At 38.0% G+C, this 18,014-nt stretch overlaps 1 protein-coding gene across 5 annotated transcripts in view; it reads left to right on the plus strand.

The window, feature by feature from the left end:
- The window catches only part of ROBO1 (roundabout guidance receptor 1), a 742,850-nt gene extending 737,603 nt beyond the window's left edge, over window positions 1–5,247 (plus strand). For all 5 annotated transcript variants that reach the window (XM_064469750.1, XM_064469719.1, XM_064469728.1 and 2 more), the window contains 3 exons: window positions 1,181–1,489; window positions 2,753–2,952; window positions 3,545–5,247. In XM_064469750.1, coding sequence (XP_064325820.1) covers window positions 1,181–1,489; window positions 2,753–2,952; window positions 3,545–3,559 — 524 coding nt within the window. In that variant the 3' untranslated portion in view covers window positions 3,560–5,247. The remainder of the gene's footprint in view (window positions 1–1,180; window positions 1,490–2,752; window positions 2,953–3,544) is intronic.
- Window positions 5,248–18,014: the final 12,767 nt, after the last annotated feature.

Below are 18,014 nucleotides of genomic sequence, written 5' to 3' on the forward strand. Positions count from 1 at the left end.
CAATTTAGTTAATTTTCAGTTGAAATGTTCTCTTGAATAGGCTCTGAATTAGCTGTATATGTAGTGATGGTGTTTGAAAAACACAGCTGCTCCAAGATTTTTGTGGAAGTAGAAAGAATGAATGCACACTATTATAAAATGCTGAAGTTACATTTTTTAATAGTGCTGCTGTTTGGTTTTTTTTTAGCAATCTTACTTGAGAATGTTAACCTCAGAAACATCTTTCACATGTCACTTTTTTTAACCTGTTGTTCTCTTGCATGTAGTTTGTTCCTACAGCTTTGTGGTGAACCGCTTTTGTATTGTCCCTTCCTTGTTTGACTTATACATTTTTTTCCTTCACATTTTATATTCCACAGAGCACTGTTGTATCCTGATGAACAGTTTATCCATTCTGGTTTTAAATCTTAATGCAGGAACAGAAAAATTTAACTAAAACATATGTGTACCTTATAAATACTGTTTGAAAATATACAGAATTTTAGAATCCCTTAAGCTGTGCTGGCTTAAGGAGACAAATTCAAGTGTCTTGTGTGCCTTTTTTTATTTTCTTTTTCTTCCTGAGAACTTGTTTCTTCGTTGATTGAGTGTGGATTTTTTTATATCTCAGGAGATGCCCACAGACATCAGGGATACATGTATGTTAGAGTAACCTATTATTTCAGAAGAAGAAAGCAATAATTAATATAGTTTATCCTTTCTGATATCATTCTTACACCCCAGCCAACTTGCTTTAATGCTCAGTACACTGAAGATCTTGAGTGACTATAACACAAGCTGCTGTGTTGTTGCATGGACTTAGCATGGACTCAGCAGAAATTATAAATATCAGCAAAAAAATGTTAATATCTTTAACTCTGTGTTGATATCCATAACTGATATATTAATATCCAAGCGCCTAAAGTTTATTACAGCTTTTTGTAATGATTTTTAAGAAAATATTGTGATTTGAAAAGGCAGTGAGAGGTCTTTACTTTGCATTTTTAAAGGTCAAGCTTTGGAAAAATACCCATCAGCAGTCACAACAGTAACACAATACTTTCTGGGGTGGAGAGAGAAGGGCAGAGGGAGGCCTGAAAGTAAATAGGGCATCTGTTTATTCAGTGGAAGTTAAATATTATTTCTTAATTTCATTAGCGTATGATGTCATTGTAATTATTATTCTTTTTCAACTTTGTAGACTTGCCACCCCCTCCTGTGCCACCTCCAGCAATAAAATCACCAACCGCCCAGTCCAAATCACAGCTGGAGGTGCGGCCGGTCATGTTGCCAAAACTTGCTTCTATAGAAGCGAGGACAGACAGGTCTGCGGAAAGGAAAGGAGCGAGCTACAAGGGGAGGGACGGGGTGGATGGGCGACAGCATTCAGACGTGCGGACAAATTCAGGAGAGCGGAGAGAATCACAGGAGCAGCAAAATGATGGGAAACTGCGAGGAAATAAAGCACCAAAACGAGAAGGCACACCAGCAAAAACTCATCTTCTTCAAGGTTATTTTGCATGCTCTGGGTTTAACGAGGTATTGTGTGTTGATCACAGGGAAGAGGCAGCTCTTTCCAGGTCTCTCACACCAATGGTGTGAGTGAAGTTAGGTCTGCTGAATTGTCACCATTTATTGTTAATTACAGGTGCGAATACAGCTCGTGTTGCAGGTTCTTGTTAGGGTAAAATGGAAGCAAAATCTTATGGAAAGCATAGATTTTCCTATCTGGCTTTCCTTATGCACCCATCATGAATTAAAACTAACGCTGAGGAAGCCCAAACAGAAGTATTCCTCGAGAGCTGTCAGTCTCCTTGCCCCTACCATACATTTATAGTCTAGCTATGTCTAATCTATCTAATTTACAAGGAAACTGTGTGAAGTCAGATAGTAGATCCGTGAGTCAGATATTTAACTTTTCTACCAAAGAATTGGGCAGGCACTTGGCCCATTTTTGTCTGTTTGCAAGCCTGGTCCTGTTTAAAAAATAAGAAAGCTGTAGTAATAATGCATTAGTTATAAATACTAAGTGACATGGCATTATATGAATCAGACCTGATCAATGTAATCTCTTGTGTATAGAAGTTGGTAAGATTACTAATTAATGGGACACAATTAATGGAATTTGCCAAGTGTTCACTAAGGCTTTCAACACAGATTCATACGAATGCCTGCTCCTTTATTCCTGCAGGTATCTTGTGTCAATGTCAGGGGTGATTGGGCAGTAAGTTGGTTAAATGGGCACGTTAGTAAGAGATTGGTACTGATTACAGAGGATTACTGTAGAGAAAAGTTACTAGAAGTTTACCTTAAGACGATGGTGCTGAAATTTTAAAACATTCCCGCCGATTTTGTTTCAAACTCAGTTTGAGAAATACGGGGTCTAATCTGTAGATACAATGAGCTCCTTGCAAGTATCATGCATGTATTGTCATTTCCTCCTACTCAGTCATATGAAAATATACTACAAGGGTTATTTTTTTCTTCATTTTCCTGTAGAACAGAGAGCAGTGATCATAAATTAAAATGAAGTGGACAGTAATCATGAATTAGTTTTTCTGTGGTGAATGTTACCACGTGGATACTATAAATTTCCTCAAGAAAGCTTCTATAATGCTATTATGGAAACAGTGTATTTCATATTCCTGTCAGGCATCGCTTTAAACCTCCTGAGGATCATAAAAAGTAAAATAAATCAACTGCATGTAGAAATCTTAGGATCACAGTATCTCTGGGCTTGCAAACGTAACAATGTGTCTATTTAATTATACAGAGGACATCCTGCCATATTCTAGACCAACGTTTCCAACATCAAATAATCCTAGAGATCCCAGCTCCTCCAGCTCTATGTCATCAAGAGGATCAGGAGGCAGACAGAGGGCAGACCAAGCAAATATAGCCCGAAGGAATGTTGCAGAAATGCAAGTACTGGGAGCGTATGAACAAGGAGAAGAGGAAGAAGAAGAGATGGAGGTAACTGCAGTTGTACTGCTGAAGATGACTAGAATAAGGCTATTTTCTGTGCTTAGACAGATGCCAAGAAAAAAACACTTTTGAAACAGAAACATTGTTCTTCAGTAAAATTAGTACATTTAGCTATTGATCTTATGCACAAGCCAAGAAAAGAAACTTCAAGAATTGACAAAAACATAAAAAAGCAAGTAATCTGTAGTGTAGTATAACTGTCATCACACTATGGTACAGAACTTGCAGAAATACAATATTTAAATGTACACTTTACATTATCCAGATTTTTTCAAAAGTGAAAATAAAGCATTAGAGCATCTAAGAACACCTTGGCATTGCCTATCACATTTTTTGAAAGTTTTTCATTCTAGATTTTGTTAGAAATTAAGACATGAACTTTATTCTTCTTTTTTTGCTGCCTAATATTAATTCCATTTAAATCCTCATTGTAGAAAGGGTGTCCAAGCGCAGTCACATTGCTGCACATAATTAAAAGTAGTTATTATTATTCAAAGATAACAAACCTCTAAGAAACATGTGAAACAAACTTTAAATAATAAAATATAACATGTAGTCATTTATTGTTTTTTTAATACAGGAAACGGAAAGCTGAAGACAACGACATGTACTGTAACAGGCTTTTAAAATCTTATCAGAAAAAAAAAAATCACTTAAGATGCCTCAAGTCTGATGATGTTTGACGCCAGAAATAATGTTCAGTGCAATCAGAGTGTACAATTTTTCATTTTTCTTCATGCCATCAGAACGCTAGTTTTTATTTTACTCTTTCTTTGTAAACCCTCCTTTTTAGGAACGGCCCTTGCCTATTCCGTAACGCTAAGTGCATCACCTGCGCTGCCCAAGAAGGCAGGTAAGCTGCTCTTTGTGGTACTTGGGCCAGCTGCTGCTTCAGAATTAGAACAGAGCCTGGGATCCCAAGGTTTCTCCCCAGCAAGGCAGTGGTTAGTACACTGCCAGTACACCAGTGAGCCAACCGGTACCGTTGCAAGAAATACGGCATTGATTAAAAAGATCCTCAAAGTGAACACCATGCAGAACATTCTTTTATTCTAGGGTTTTCACTGTAGTCTGCAGTTAGTGCAAATGGTATCTTGCAATTCCAGTGCAGACTGTGTGTCTTGTTTTCTGCCAGTCTCTTGCTAACCTTTTGCAGATGATACAGTTCTAGAAATGCAAGTAAAATTAACTTGGGATGAGGTGGCTCTTATTGTAAATATGTACTCATTTTAAATCCCCCGTGGTACTTTGGTTTGTCTTTCCGTTTTAATCATTAAGTACATTCTTATTAAAAATGTCCTTTGGGATAGGCAGGAGGTAAGCCAATGTGATTGCTGTTTGCCTATTCGTGGCATGAGCAAGTTTATCTGAAACTTTTTCTAATTTTCAGCTTCAAAAATGCTTATGAAAATAAGCAGCAAAATCAATGGACATTTTTAATAATGCTTGGGTAATATCATTAACTGTTACTGGCCCAAATCTCAGACCTCTACTTGTGTCAATTCACCTTGAAGAAGTGCCACTTAAAGAAGTTTTGTTTGATCTTGGCGAGTAAATTTTTTGTAATGCACTGCTTATCTTTTTTTTTTTTTTTTTGGTTTTAAAAGCACAATCACTAAACTTTGTTTGTAAACCATTGTAACTATTAACCTTTTTTTTTTTTTGTCTTATTGAAATGTTAAGCATTTGTTTGGGATGTTTTTCATCTTTTTGTTAATGCTCTATGTTTGTATTTGGAATATTTGAATGATGACAGATGGTAAAGTAACAAACGTAAATGTGGGCCGTAATCAAAACACTTCTCACTTTTCCTGGACTTACAGAAAATTATCAATTTTGCTGTGGCCTCTTTCAACATTGGATTATCATTAAAGCTGAATAGAGGCATTAGTTGCATTGAATTTGCCAAATGATGTCCTCTGTCTGTAGGTTTTATGATCTTTTTTGTAATTATAAAATTTCTTTGTCATTGGTGCTAATGGAAAAATGTGTGTTTGTTTATTGACAGCTATCAGGACTAGCCCCAATGAAAAAAAAAAAAAAAAAAGAAAAAAAAAGTGTTTTGGTGTTTACCGAGGACTGAAATTTTTCATTTAGCTAATTTTTAAAGAAAGGTTCCATAGAAAGGGTGTGCAGTACTAAAGGAACAATCCATGTGATTAATGTTTTCATTATGTTCATGTAAGAAACCTCATATTTTAGCCATAATTTTGCATACTGAGGATCCAGTAATCAGAAAAGTAATTTTTGTCACATTATTTATTAAAAATGTTCTCAAATACATTATCTTTTTTTGCGTAGTTTCTTCTCTTCCCTGAAACGTAATTTAAGGGCCACCTCTGATCTTATTTCTATTGCTAAGAGTCAGAATCTTTCCATTGAAATCATGCAGTTACAGTAGCACGAGCAAAGTGGGAGAGCTGGATGCAGCCTAAGATTTTACATAATTACAATTGATTGCCTTAAAGATCTGATTTCTGGGTGCTTCATGAACTGTGATAACGAAAACGTCTCTTAGCCTGCCAATTTCCAGAGAGAGCTGATGAAGAAAATCTGTACCAACAAAAGCATTCACCTCAGGGGTGAGATACATTTGTTACAAAGGAAAGAAGATCCAAATATGTGAAGGGAATGAATATTATGAGTCGTATGTTTGTTGGGGCCTGCACAAATACAAGTTGTCTTAACGTGCCTGCTGTCCTCCTGCACATTAGCCGCTCTGTGGTTGGCAGAGTCCTGCTGGGGGATCACAGTCAAGTAGGTGATGGTCCCTTTTCCGCTCTTGTGTTTTTGTAAACCTGTCCTCTTACTCATCACCTCGTTCTTGCCCTTCCTTACCCCGCACCCACCATCCCAGTTTAAAAAAAAAAAAAAAAAAGATAGCCAGCACATTCCATAAAAAAAAAAACACCACTGTATCTTTTATTCAAAAAAACCTTTTGCTCCTTGTCTTTTTGACTGCCATACTTCTCCTTTCCCAAGAGCTTTAAACAGTCTGGAGCCGGATCCTAAGGTGCTGCAGTGTACTACGGCACCAGGTATCTTGCCACAGAAGAGCACTAGAGGCTTGACAAATTAATTAGGCGTAAGCCTCAAGTCTTTTTTTTTTTTTTTTTTTTTTTTAAATAATTGTAGCTTTCAAGCCGATATTAAGATAGTAGAATATGTTAAATATGTTACCTTTCTATGTTGCTTAGGGGTGCCTTCAGCCTTCATGCCTAAGTTCAGACCGGCATGTGTTAGAGCCACCAGCATAATCTGGACAGGAGCCCATAGGCCTGACTGCCACAGGAGGCATCCATCTGGCCTGTACCTTTCCTTTGGACAAGGATGGAGAGGTTGATACGATGGGCACAGCCTGCTTCAGCAGCTGATTGTCTTTCCTGGCACTGGGAATGGCCATGGTCTGGGACAAAGCCATTGCCGTAGCAGGGTGTGGGGAGCAAGGTGGAGCTCGAGGCAGGGTCCCTGAGCATGTCAGCCACTTGGCACAAAAGCTTAAGCTGCTGCCAAAGGTGTAGAGTTGCATCACAAAACTGGGATCTGGTGGCAGCTGTAGTGTGTAGACCTCTGGAAGGTATATCTGTCCAGAAACACTGGTGCTGCATGCCTGAAATAACAGGTACTCACTCCATTCTTTACTGGGATGGTGACATTCTGGAAGCCACACATTGGGTGTCCATGTCCATCTGCTTAGCTTCACTAGAAGTCTGACTCCAGCTGAAGTTCTGACCTCAAACAGTGGTAAGTGGGAAATCTTCCCCAGTGAGTTTTTTTATTAAGAGTTATCATAAGTTTGTTTGATGGTTGACGGTGTTCCCTAAGAAGTTATTTAGATTGTTTTGTGATTTCATTCAGTTGTGATAAACTACATCGCAGAGTTGTCACAGGGTTCTTGCACCTGCATTGGGTCCACAGTGCATTGTGCTCTTACCAAAACACCATAATGAAAATAAAATATATGACAGCTTGGTCAAAATTATAACTCCTGTTAATCAGTGTCAATACACACTTCTCTTGATCTTTGGCACTCAGGTACCGTAAAACTAGGTCATTTACTCATTGCCACTTTACCGAAAAAATAATTCAGTGATTGGAAAGCCAACACAACAGAAGAAGGTAGTGTTCAGGGGTTTTGATTACACTGTATACCTGAAGAAAACAAGTATTGTACTAGAAAATCCGTAGCATTTGTGTGCTGAATTAATAGAACGCAGAAGTTTGATTTTTCTTGTAGCGTGCGCTGTGAAATCCTGTATGAGTTACTGTTTAGTTTGACTTTATTCAAAATAATATTTGTTGGGGTACGATGAAAGATGTCTAAAACAATCAGAATGATAAAATTTTAGAAAATGCCTTGTGTATGGTTTAGCATGATATATCTGTTTATTTTCCAAAGCATACTTATTTTGAAGCATAAATGACAAAGTAGTATTATTGTAGGGTAATGCAAATATACCCTAGATCTGTATTTGCAAAAATTTTATAGGAGTAGGTTAGCTGTAACTGATCATGAAGGCTAAGCCATGTAATTTCCTTCAGCTCCTGCAAATACATTTGAACTGTCTACCACCTTACTTCCTATGTTCCAGAACCAGCTATTTGTTAAAATGCCAACCTAGTTAACTTATTGCTTTAGTTAGCATGTAAATTTTACATAATCTGTCGCTTTTAACATTTTCTACTTCAGTTTTCCATAATCTATTATATTGTTTGAATAAACTTAAGGAAGAAAGAACTTCCACAGGGAAATGTAGGATCTGCCTAACGTAACATCTATTCTGCAATATGCTTTTTCAAAAGCTGATCTCCAGCCTCTGTATTCACAGCTCCTAAGAGATTCCTTTACTGTCAGCAACAGAACCATGTATGAAAAATCAAAAATACCATATTCCTTAATTGAAACTTTCAAATTAATTATGTACTTAGAGGTGGAGAAAATGGGTTTATGCATTGTTGTTGCTTATGTTACAGATGAAAATTCTTTGCAAAAGACAGTTCTTCTGCTTATGTATGAGAGAAGCATTGTAATACGTTTAGTGTGTACGCAGGAAGATACTGGTATCTGCAAATGCATATTTACCTGTGTATACAGTTTTGTATTTGCTGAGATTAAGGTTGGGAACTGAGAGTCTGTTCCAAACACTCAGCTGAAAGGCGAACGTGTTTATGGATGCTTGAGGTTTACCCTCAGTGTTGCTACGGACGTCACCCTCACTGGGCACGTCCTTCAACATCTTCACTTTGTACTGAACTAACTGAAAATTTCACAATTCAAATCACAAGGTGAATCCTTAAAATTGACACCAGCTATGGATCTTGGTGTGAACTGTTTCCTCAGGTTTGATTTTCTTTACTTTTTTTTTCATCGTATATGATGATTTTTCTGTTGCCTATAAATACGTTATTCACAAAAGCCAATGCACTATTGTGCTGTCTGTGGAAGTGAAACATTTGAAGAGTAGGAACATTATTTACTAAACTATTCCTTTCTTTTCATCACACAACTGAATTGTAGATCACAGAAATAGGTAAAGACCTGGGATGACACCATGGAAATGAGGATCCCTTTACCTTTTATGTCCATATGGAGGATGGGAAAAAATTCCATCCTATTCAGAATGAGAAGAAGGAATTTGTGAAACTGGAATCCAGTCTCTATGGAAGCCATAAAGCAGGAAGGCAAGGTGGAGAAGGGGAATCAAGGGATATAAGGAGAAAAAAAACTCGAGGAGCCGAGGAACCCAAGTCTCATTGAAGCTAATGGCAAAAATCCTGTTGAATTTAACTGTCTTGGAAGTGAATTACCTCCTTACAGACTGGCAAACAATAGCCATCACAGTGCAGTGAACACTGCAAGAAGAGTGAAATCCTTGCTGCATGCTTGTTTTGTTCTGTGTCCTTGCTAAATATACACCAAATGGGCTCATTTTAAGCTGCCAGAAGAGGAAAGTGGGGGGTTAATTCACCGTGGCATTCAGCTTTCTTGTCGCATGAGATGATGAGGAGAGGACCTACTTGGCTCTAGTCTCTGTATCTGGCATAGTGGAGCCAATTGCTTTTCAGATCTTTTTTGGAGCTTGACAGTCAAAGCCATGATGATAAAAATTGTGTTGATTGAATTTTTTTTTTTCAGACCTAAGGTATTTTTAGCAAGAGAAATATCAGGAAATGTAGAATAAAACTACTTAGTATTGAGTTTTATTCTGTTCTTATTCTACCGTTCTTCAAGCACAGGTGTGGTTCAAAGTCAGCACCAAGGGATAACAGTAAAGGAGCCCTTATGGGCTTTGATGCATAGAAGGACAAAAGCAAAACAAAGCAAAAGAAAACCCCAAAACCCAAACTCCCCCTCTTTCAGCACATGTTAACTAATAGGACATTTTGGATAGCATGAAAATAATGGCCAAGAATCTTTATTTCTGCAATGTTAATTGTCACAGAATCAAAGATTTCATTATATTCCTGAACAAGATGTTTGCAAAAGAAATTGCACTCTGCTGAGCCGAGTACAGGGCAATGCAGTTTCTCATACCTAGTAAAAGCCTGAAAAAAGTGGAGCTGAGAACTAGGTCCTGCCACAATCATCTCAGCGGCATGCCAAGTCTGTACCCCACTGATCTGACCCCACCTTACTAACACAAATTAAAATGGAAACAGAACCTTACCTTGCCATAGCCATCATTAACAGATGTTACAAAGGTGGCAGCATTTGATGGCTTAGACAGCTTAAAATTCAGAAGCCATCATAATCCTGAGGTCTTTATTTCTTGGATACTGGTACCTGAAATAATTGTACAGAGAGTATAACGATGCAAGGTACTAATGGAGTCCGGTCTTGTAGGAAACAGAATCTGTTTAGACATGTAAACAATAAATGAGTGCCAAAAGGCTTCATATATGTACATATAGCTTTACATATATATATGTATATATAGCTTTACATACATATATATATATATATCTGTCATCTATATATCTATATCTTGTGTTCCCCAAGCTAACATTCTTATGCGATCCATTTTGGAGGGACAGGGATATTATTATGCTGCTGCTGCTGCTGTAGACTGAATGCTTCAGAAGGACTTCACAAGAGTCCTCATCAGCTTTACATGTTCAAGGTGTAAAGGAAAACAATGTACATTTGTTTATCAACCTAAAATTTTCTGCCCTTCTATGCTTGCATTATGACAGTGTTTTCACTTGCATTTTACCTTTTCTTCTACAAAACCTCCTTCATAGAGTATACAGGATGAAGACCGACTGTCTATTTTGCTAAAACCCTTTCTGTTTGTTGAACACTTTCATGCCTTTGGTGAGTATTTTGCAAATGCTGCTCTTCAGGGAGAATTTTTAATTTGTCCCTTAGAACTCTGCACAGTACTATGACACCAAAAACATCTTCGCTGGCAAACCCAATACCTGAGAGCTCTCTCTGGCTGGTTATAATAGAGGCAGGCAGTAAATCCAGAGCACATGCTACTAGCACACTATCCTGCCTATGTGTTAGGCACCTGTCCATCCTATTACAGCCTCTCCTGTAGGCACCCTCATCGCATTCCTGTGAGACAGGTGGCTTTTTTTTCCCAGCTATACAGAATATAAGCTGAAACTTAAATTCCAAGAAGTGCTCTGAGAATATATGAAAATCACAGAGAAGGAGTAGCACAGTGCTGATGTTCGGTTTCTGAAGCCTTGCAATGTTTTCCTTCATTCCACAGTAATAAATGCCACAAATACAAGCTCAGCCGACTGATGCTCTGGGAATGCAGCACCTCATACGGTTCTTGCTTATGCCCACATGTACTTACGTGTTTCTCCTCTACCTTTAGCAGGGCTTTGTCCACTGTGCTACAAAGAGGAAGTGAGGCGGGCAGCAACATGAAGCCAGCTGTAAGGCGGTGGAAGCTGTCGTTCCAGAACGTTGGTCTTGGACCATGAAAGAAATCAGGGTGTCAAACCCCCAGACATTTGGTCCTTCTGACAGTCTGATCTGTAACCATGTGCACACGTGCTTGGAATGGAGTTGGTCAGAAACGTTACGTGTCCTAGAATGAAAATTCAAAGCTGAAAAAGGGAGGTGAAGAGGGGCTTAGAAATTTTTTTTGTGGTTTGTTTGGGGGTTTTTCCCTCTGAAAGAAGAACAAGTAAACACTATTTCGTTCCTACCGTATTGTGTATGAAAGCGTTAGGAAAGCAAACAACAGATGATATTTCCTATGGAGTTTGTCATTTTTGGCTATCACACTAATCATCATAAAACTTTCAAATGAGAAATTTCAGCTCCATTTTTTAAACAACTGAGAGATAAATAAGGCTGTGCCAACAAGGCATACCAACCAGGATGTCGGAGCCCCATTTTAAAATGCAGGAAAACATCCTTGAAAGAATATTGTCACTAAAATAACAAACTGGAGCTTAACTGTATTTCCTGCAGTAGGAAGGTGCTACAGACACTTAACTTTTGCAGCAGATATGCCTCAGAACAGTCTGAATCCCTGTGGCAATTAGAATCAATATACAGTGGGATTAATTTAATGTCTGTCAAGCACTCTGAATATGAACGTTTCTGTATAAGCCGTAAGTAGTAGTAGCACTTCTGTCAGTTTTGCTCTGCCATCACAGTCAAGATGGTTTCTCAATAGCTTTTGGAGAGCTTTTATTTAGTTAGATAACCAGTCCACTGAAGTGCAGTAAATCTGTAATACAAAAAAAAAAAGGAAAAAAAAAAGGGGGAAAACAAAAAAATAGATGTTATGTGGGTTCTTTTTTTGTTCCGTGTTCACTGCTTGTAGGCTTGCTTTCTTGGATGCATGCACACTGTCACTATGCTTTGACATCATGCCCACTCTGGGGAAAATCAGATTCCAAGTGCCAGGAAAACACATAGGCACCAATTTCAGTTGTTTTATAGTTCATGTTGAGGGCAGACTATGGAGGGTGTTAGTCCAGCTAACAATAGGAACATTTTGTTACTGTCAGTTATGAATGATATACTGACAAAGATCCTAACAAAGCCAATGATTTAATAAATTCATCAAGTTTTAAAGAAATAAATTCAACTGTTACTGACAATTTATAGAAAGGATCAAAGGAAATCTGAGAGGAAAAATATAAAGGGTACTTTCTTGAAGTATCTGCTGTTTGTGATACTTACAGTTCTTCATTGGTGCTGATTATTGTCATCAAAACAATTCTGCATTGGCAAAAGATGGAATGTTTAAAAATTTCCCAGAAATGCAGAAACTGATGTTGAAAAAATGTTTCTGTTAAATGGGTAGGAATCTCATTCAACACATCCAGAAAAGCCTTGTGTGACAGCATGCGGATTTGTGAAGAACATCAAAGAAAAATTCTGTATATTTCTTCAGGCACTATAACAGGTAGTAAAGTATCTTTATCACTATCCGTTAGCTTTCCAGCTGCTTAAAAATTTCAATTTTCTACTAACCTTAAATCATCATTCTTGTAGTTGAGTAAGATATATCAGGATTTCTTTATTTTCCCCTCATCTTAATCTGCAGATAGCAGAAATCGAATTTTTAAACAATGTTAAATTCTCAGATAATCTTCGTTACAGCTGCCATAACATCGTCCAGATAATGGCCTCTCAAAACAGTAGAATACTGCTTCCAGCCTGTCTCCGTTTGTCTTGTCAGTTCAGGTGGTTGGCTCCTCTGGACAAGGGCTCTCTCTTACTGTGTACATATGTGTGTAGTGCCGCAGGACGGTTGAGCCTAGCATTGCTGCTGTAATGTAAATAATACAATATAATTAGTATTAAAATGTAAGGCCTAATGATATTCTGAGACTATCATTAGAGCCCCTTGAGGATCAATTTTGGGACAAACTTATTTAATATTTTCATTAAAGTACTTGGCACAAAAGCTGGAGTCTGATAACAGAATGTGCTGATCACCGGAGCTGTGAACAGTTGTTGGTGTGGAGGAGTGGGTCACCTTGAGGACTGGAGTAACAGAAATAGGATGAAGTGAAATAGTTCACTATGCAAGGTCATGCATTTAGGAATTAATATGAATGCCTATTATATGCTGGATATTCATCAGTTGTAAACAGCCGTGAGGAGGAAAAAGGCCTGAATGTATTTGTTGATCCCAGGAAGTTTTAGAAGCTCCTGGTGAGATTATACCAATAAAACCAAAGCAAAACAAATGCAATCCTGAGATATCTCATAAAATGTACTTCCAGTAGAAAGAGAGGGACATGTAGATGTCATCGTGTCAGTACTTATAAAACCACAAATAGGATGTGGAGCTGATGCTGTGGTCAAATTTATAGGAAAATAAAAGCTTCTACGCTCTGTAATCAGATATGTTCTTTGTAAACTGGCGGATTGCGGTAAAGAGATTTTCATTCATGTCATACTGCAACTTTTCAATAGGAACTGTTATATCCACATGGAAAAACAGCTCTTTGCTGTGTTTGTATGTGAAAATCCAGATCCATTTTTATTTGGTCTCAGTGTAATTGGTCTAAAATTCCAGTGAAATCTCACTCTTCAGTAGTAACCCTTTGACAGCTGGACTCATCAGGAAAGTCGTGAAAGCACAAGATGCATCTTTTCCCCTGAAAGTGGCTTCTGAAACAGGCTGAAATGACTGTGTATCACACTCAGTTTCAGAGCAAGGCATTAAGGTTAATATTAAAGTCAGGCTTTTCCATCTAAACCTCAATCTAAAGATAGAGAAAACTGAACAGTTATCTTAGTGTTTTTGGAGAAATGGCAGAGTACCAATAGCTTGAGATAAGCTGCGGTGGTCAACTTGGTTTCACTATTCAAACAATTAAATGGATGGACAGAAAATCATGACCTTCATTCCTGTAATAACTTATCTTTTGGAGGTGGGTCCAAAGTTGAATGTTTCGCCCTAACTTGAATCTGAACTAGACGTGCCTTAATCTATTTGGAAAGATGACAGCTGAGACCATCTGAATGTCTGAGATAGTTCAAAGAAAAAGTGTAAGGAAGTAGAAATGAGAATATGAGAAGGGAGAAGATGAGCCCTCCAAAAGCAAAGCTGAACACCCCCACCCCCCCTCTCAGTGGCATGGTCTAGAAGACAAAAATAGGACAAGCCTATGAGATAGTGGAAGTTACCAGGAAGCCAGGGAGAATAAATACCCTATAACCAGAAGGTAGATTTTATGCGGTGCAAAGGAGCTAGAGTGCCGTGGTGGCAGTACCAGCATGGCATCAGGGAAGAACTCACAGTCACCAGAAACTAGGATGCTCTCAAAGTTGAGCAGATCATGTTCAGGCCCAAGGAAGGCTCTGCTGAGCCTGGTGATGCTTCTCTGATGCCGCATTAATGATGAGTAGGACCTAACTGCCATACCTGAATTTGAGAGTAGAAGACAAATTCCCTCACGTGGTAGTTTCATGCAGTTCATTGAGGCAACTCAGCTCCTCTTGCGATTTTGTTGGACTGGTGCTTTTTTTATAGGGTGTTATGTATTTCTGTGTGACTGCAGGAGTGATTCAGTGTCGTGAGAGCACATCTTTTTCACCCAAGGTGCTAAGTGTAAAAATAAATAATTTTCAAATATGCTTAAGTTATTTACAAGCCTAGGGTTTAGCCCCTGAGCACATTTTACTACATTCAAATATTTTAAGCCCCTTCACATGACGGTTGTGCAATGTTTAATATCTCAGCGTAATTAGAGGTAACCTCCTCCCCAAATATTTCAGTGTAACAACGTTGCTACCTGCATAGCTTAATCTCACACAGAAAGGGAAGGAGATTTACAATAGTTTATAATGTTGTATTGCTATTGAAGTATCTTACAGTGACCTGATGCTTAAATGCCAGTACAAATGTAATCACAGTAGTTTATAGAGTGGTAAATCAACCACTCTAAACGTAATATCCATTCCACGGCAAAAAAATAAGTGTAGTTTGCATTAAAGTTTTCGAAAATTGTATCCACTACCAAATATCTTTATGTATTTTCTTGACTATCTCCTATGACTTTTGCCGGTGATGTTATACACCGGAGCACGAAAGCTGTAGCATGATTTTTCAGATGGAGTCTACCTATGAACACATTCAGGCACCCCCCTGGTAGACATTACTTCTCTGCATCCACCTCCTAAAATTGTCTTTCGTATCCAGCTTGTATCACTGAAAGGGAATTACACCCCAAAGGCTCTGGAGCAGATCTTTGGAAAAAGTGCTTCTCCTAGCAAGTCTTGGAGTAATTGCCTCTCAGCAGCCTGAGCACAGTGCCTGGTTTGGCAGTCTGACCTTAAACTCTAACCTCTAGTTTTTTATTATCATTATTGTCATATCTGCTCCTCTGTCATTAAGAGGCTTTCTAGTTTCACTTTATTCAGCTGGGAGCATTAAACCTTCTGGCCCATAATTTCCTTTTTTTAGCATTTCTTTTTCTCAGGCCTTTCATGAAACTTGTCTGCTGAGTGACATGCCCTCTGTAAAACCTAAGCCATAATTACTCTAGGATTGCTCATACTTGGCGTAAATACTGTACTTGCAAGTATGTAGCTTATAGCAACAAATGTCACATTTAATTAAATTGCAAAGCCACATCTTATGTTGTTCTTCAGGAGAAAGAAGAAAGAGAGAAGGCAAACTTGTCCGAAAGAATTTTTCATTCCAGCTGCCATGTTTAGGCAACAACCTTGCATAAATTGGGCATATGCATGCATGGATGGCACATACCTTTCTCTTATTTTAATTGCCAGGATTAAATCCACGTTTTCCAGATAGGACAGCGATACATTCCCGGGTTTTCTTGTTGTGATCTGTAGCCCATGGGTGAGCGTCTTCTGACCTGACCATAGCGGTCAACGCCTGAGCTGGGACTGCGTTCTGGCTCCGTGTGTGGGAGAAGAAATGGCACCTTTCTGGTGCGACTCATGTCATACTAAGACCCATATCTAAAATAGGTCAGATAAATCGTGCTCTGACACTGCCTCTTTCTCTTGACTGATGGTCTACGCCAGGGGACCAGGAGGACCAGCTCAGATTTAGGTATCTGCGCTGCTGATGCCTGAACGTGGGTGAGATTAATTCCATCCCTGTCATCTTTACTTAAAAGAAGTTACAGTGTTAAGATACAGGCTTTATTTTTACCACTGAGATAACCATTCCCATTACACCTCAGAAAGCTTACATTTGAGCATCTCAGGTAGTTCCTTCAGAAGAACTTTTGGAGCTGCTTATATTGCTTTCATTCTTAGGGTAAAAAGACTTGCTGTTCTAAAAAAAAAAGGTAGCAAGTATTATTTTACTGAAAGGTGGAAGTTTTGTGGAGCTGTGCTTCTTCCAAGGCATGTTTTTCTTGGAAAATGCTGAAATGGGTTAATTTTGATTTCTCATTTTTATCAATTCTGTTTTGTCACTACATGTTAGCACAGCAAAAATGAAACATTATTGATTTGAAGGACTCAACATTTTCTGGATTATCAGGGGATTTTTTCCAATCCTGTCAGTGGAAAATTTTTGAAACACTAACCTTTGGTTCTTAGAGGGAATAAAAACAAAAAAGAGAATTCTGTTTTCTGTCTAGCTGTGGATTTCTTCAGACGCTGAAGCTTGAAAATGCTGGCTTAGGAAAGTCTACAGTTTCAACCAAACCCTTCTGGCTTTATACAGATGCAAATACAATTGAAATCTTGATCTTGTTTGGAGGCCTCTAAGCAGAGTTTTCGTTCAAAATCTAGGTCTGCTTAGCTTCCAGACTCTAATGATGTGAAGGCTGCTTGGATCCATATTGCCATCTTTCAGGCTACCCCTCGAACTGAACTGAAACCGAACCATAATCTGCAGTAATGCAGCAAGGACAACGGAGAGACAGACGGCTTTAACAGCAAATCTGTAGAAGCTTGGTAGTTTTCTTTCTGCAGGAAAGTACTATGGAAGGTAGCTTTTATAGTCTCTTTAGTTAGGGTTCACATTTTAACATAAATTGTTTTTACTCCTAGAAATTCTTAAGTGTGGCTTTATTAGAAGTCAGTGCAACCTCAGCAATTATAAGATATACTTTTATCAATAATACATAGTGCTTTGTGATGTAGACCATAACTTTTAAAATATTTTTTAATGCTGAGAGTATGTTTTCATTAAGAGCTGCAAAATGAGATCCTAATGTTACTATATAAATCGTGTTCATAAATAATTTTGGCCCACTTCTTACTGTTGCACTAAACTAATCATGTGAGAGAAGTTCATGAAGAGGTCATCAAAGGTGCATATAAATTAGTGCAGACTCTTTCTTTGTTCCCAGGACAATGCAAATGCTACGGGTTTTTAAGCACAAATTTTCCCATTTCTTCACTGAATATGACCAAACCATTCATAATATTTTACTCTTCTGTTCTAAACGGCATTGGCTAAAATTCTATAAATCCTATAAACACATACAAAATCTGGTATATAAACTATAAAATGTAATTCATAACAGTTTAGCCCTTGCTACTTTTAAACAGTCCCAACATTTCTTATAATTCAGACTATTCAAGTGTTTTCTCCTTGGTACTGTTTCCATGTTTGAGTCCTGTAATTCACATCTCACTAATTCCTTATCATACCCGCCAGTTGAAGGATTAGTGGGTGCTTTTTTTGGGTACAGTTTTAATACAGCTAATTTAAAGAGGCATTTGACATGGAATATGGAAAGAACTATTTCATTGTTCAGCAGAACATGTTTTCATTACAGCTGCATCTGGCTATGGTAGTTGACCTTTACTTGAATATAAAAATTAATGCTTTGTCTAAACTAAAACATAGATGATTTCCCTGCAAATTACCAGTAGAGGTCTTTGATAAATAGTTAGAGCGCTCCTACACAAAATGACTTTGAACATCATGACAATAGGAAAGCAAAATATTTGTTAATGTATTTCAAGAGCACGTGGGCACTTCATTTTAATTCTTGTTGGCTGTGGTGTGTGGATTTTCTAAAAAATAGTAATTCAATAGTATTTACAGATCTACTGACATTCATTAAGCGCTTTTACAGATTTATTTTTAATATGTCTCCTGTCATGAGCATATCTGCAAAATGAA

This window comes from Phalacrocorax carbo, chromosome 1 (assembly GCF_963921805.1).
Source record: "Phalacrocorax carbo chromosome 1, bPhaCar2.1, whole genome shotgun sequence".
Taxonomy (NCBI): Eukaryota; Metazoa; Chordata; class Aves; order Suliformes; family Phalacrocoracidae; genus Phalacrocorax; species Phalacrocorax carbo.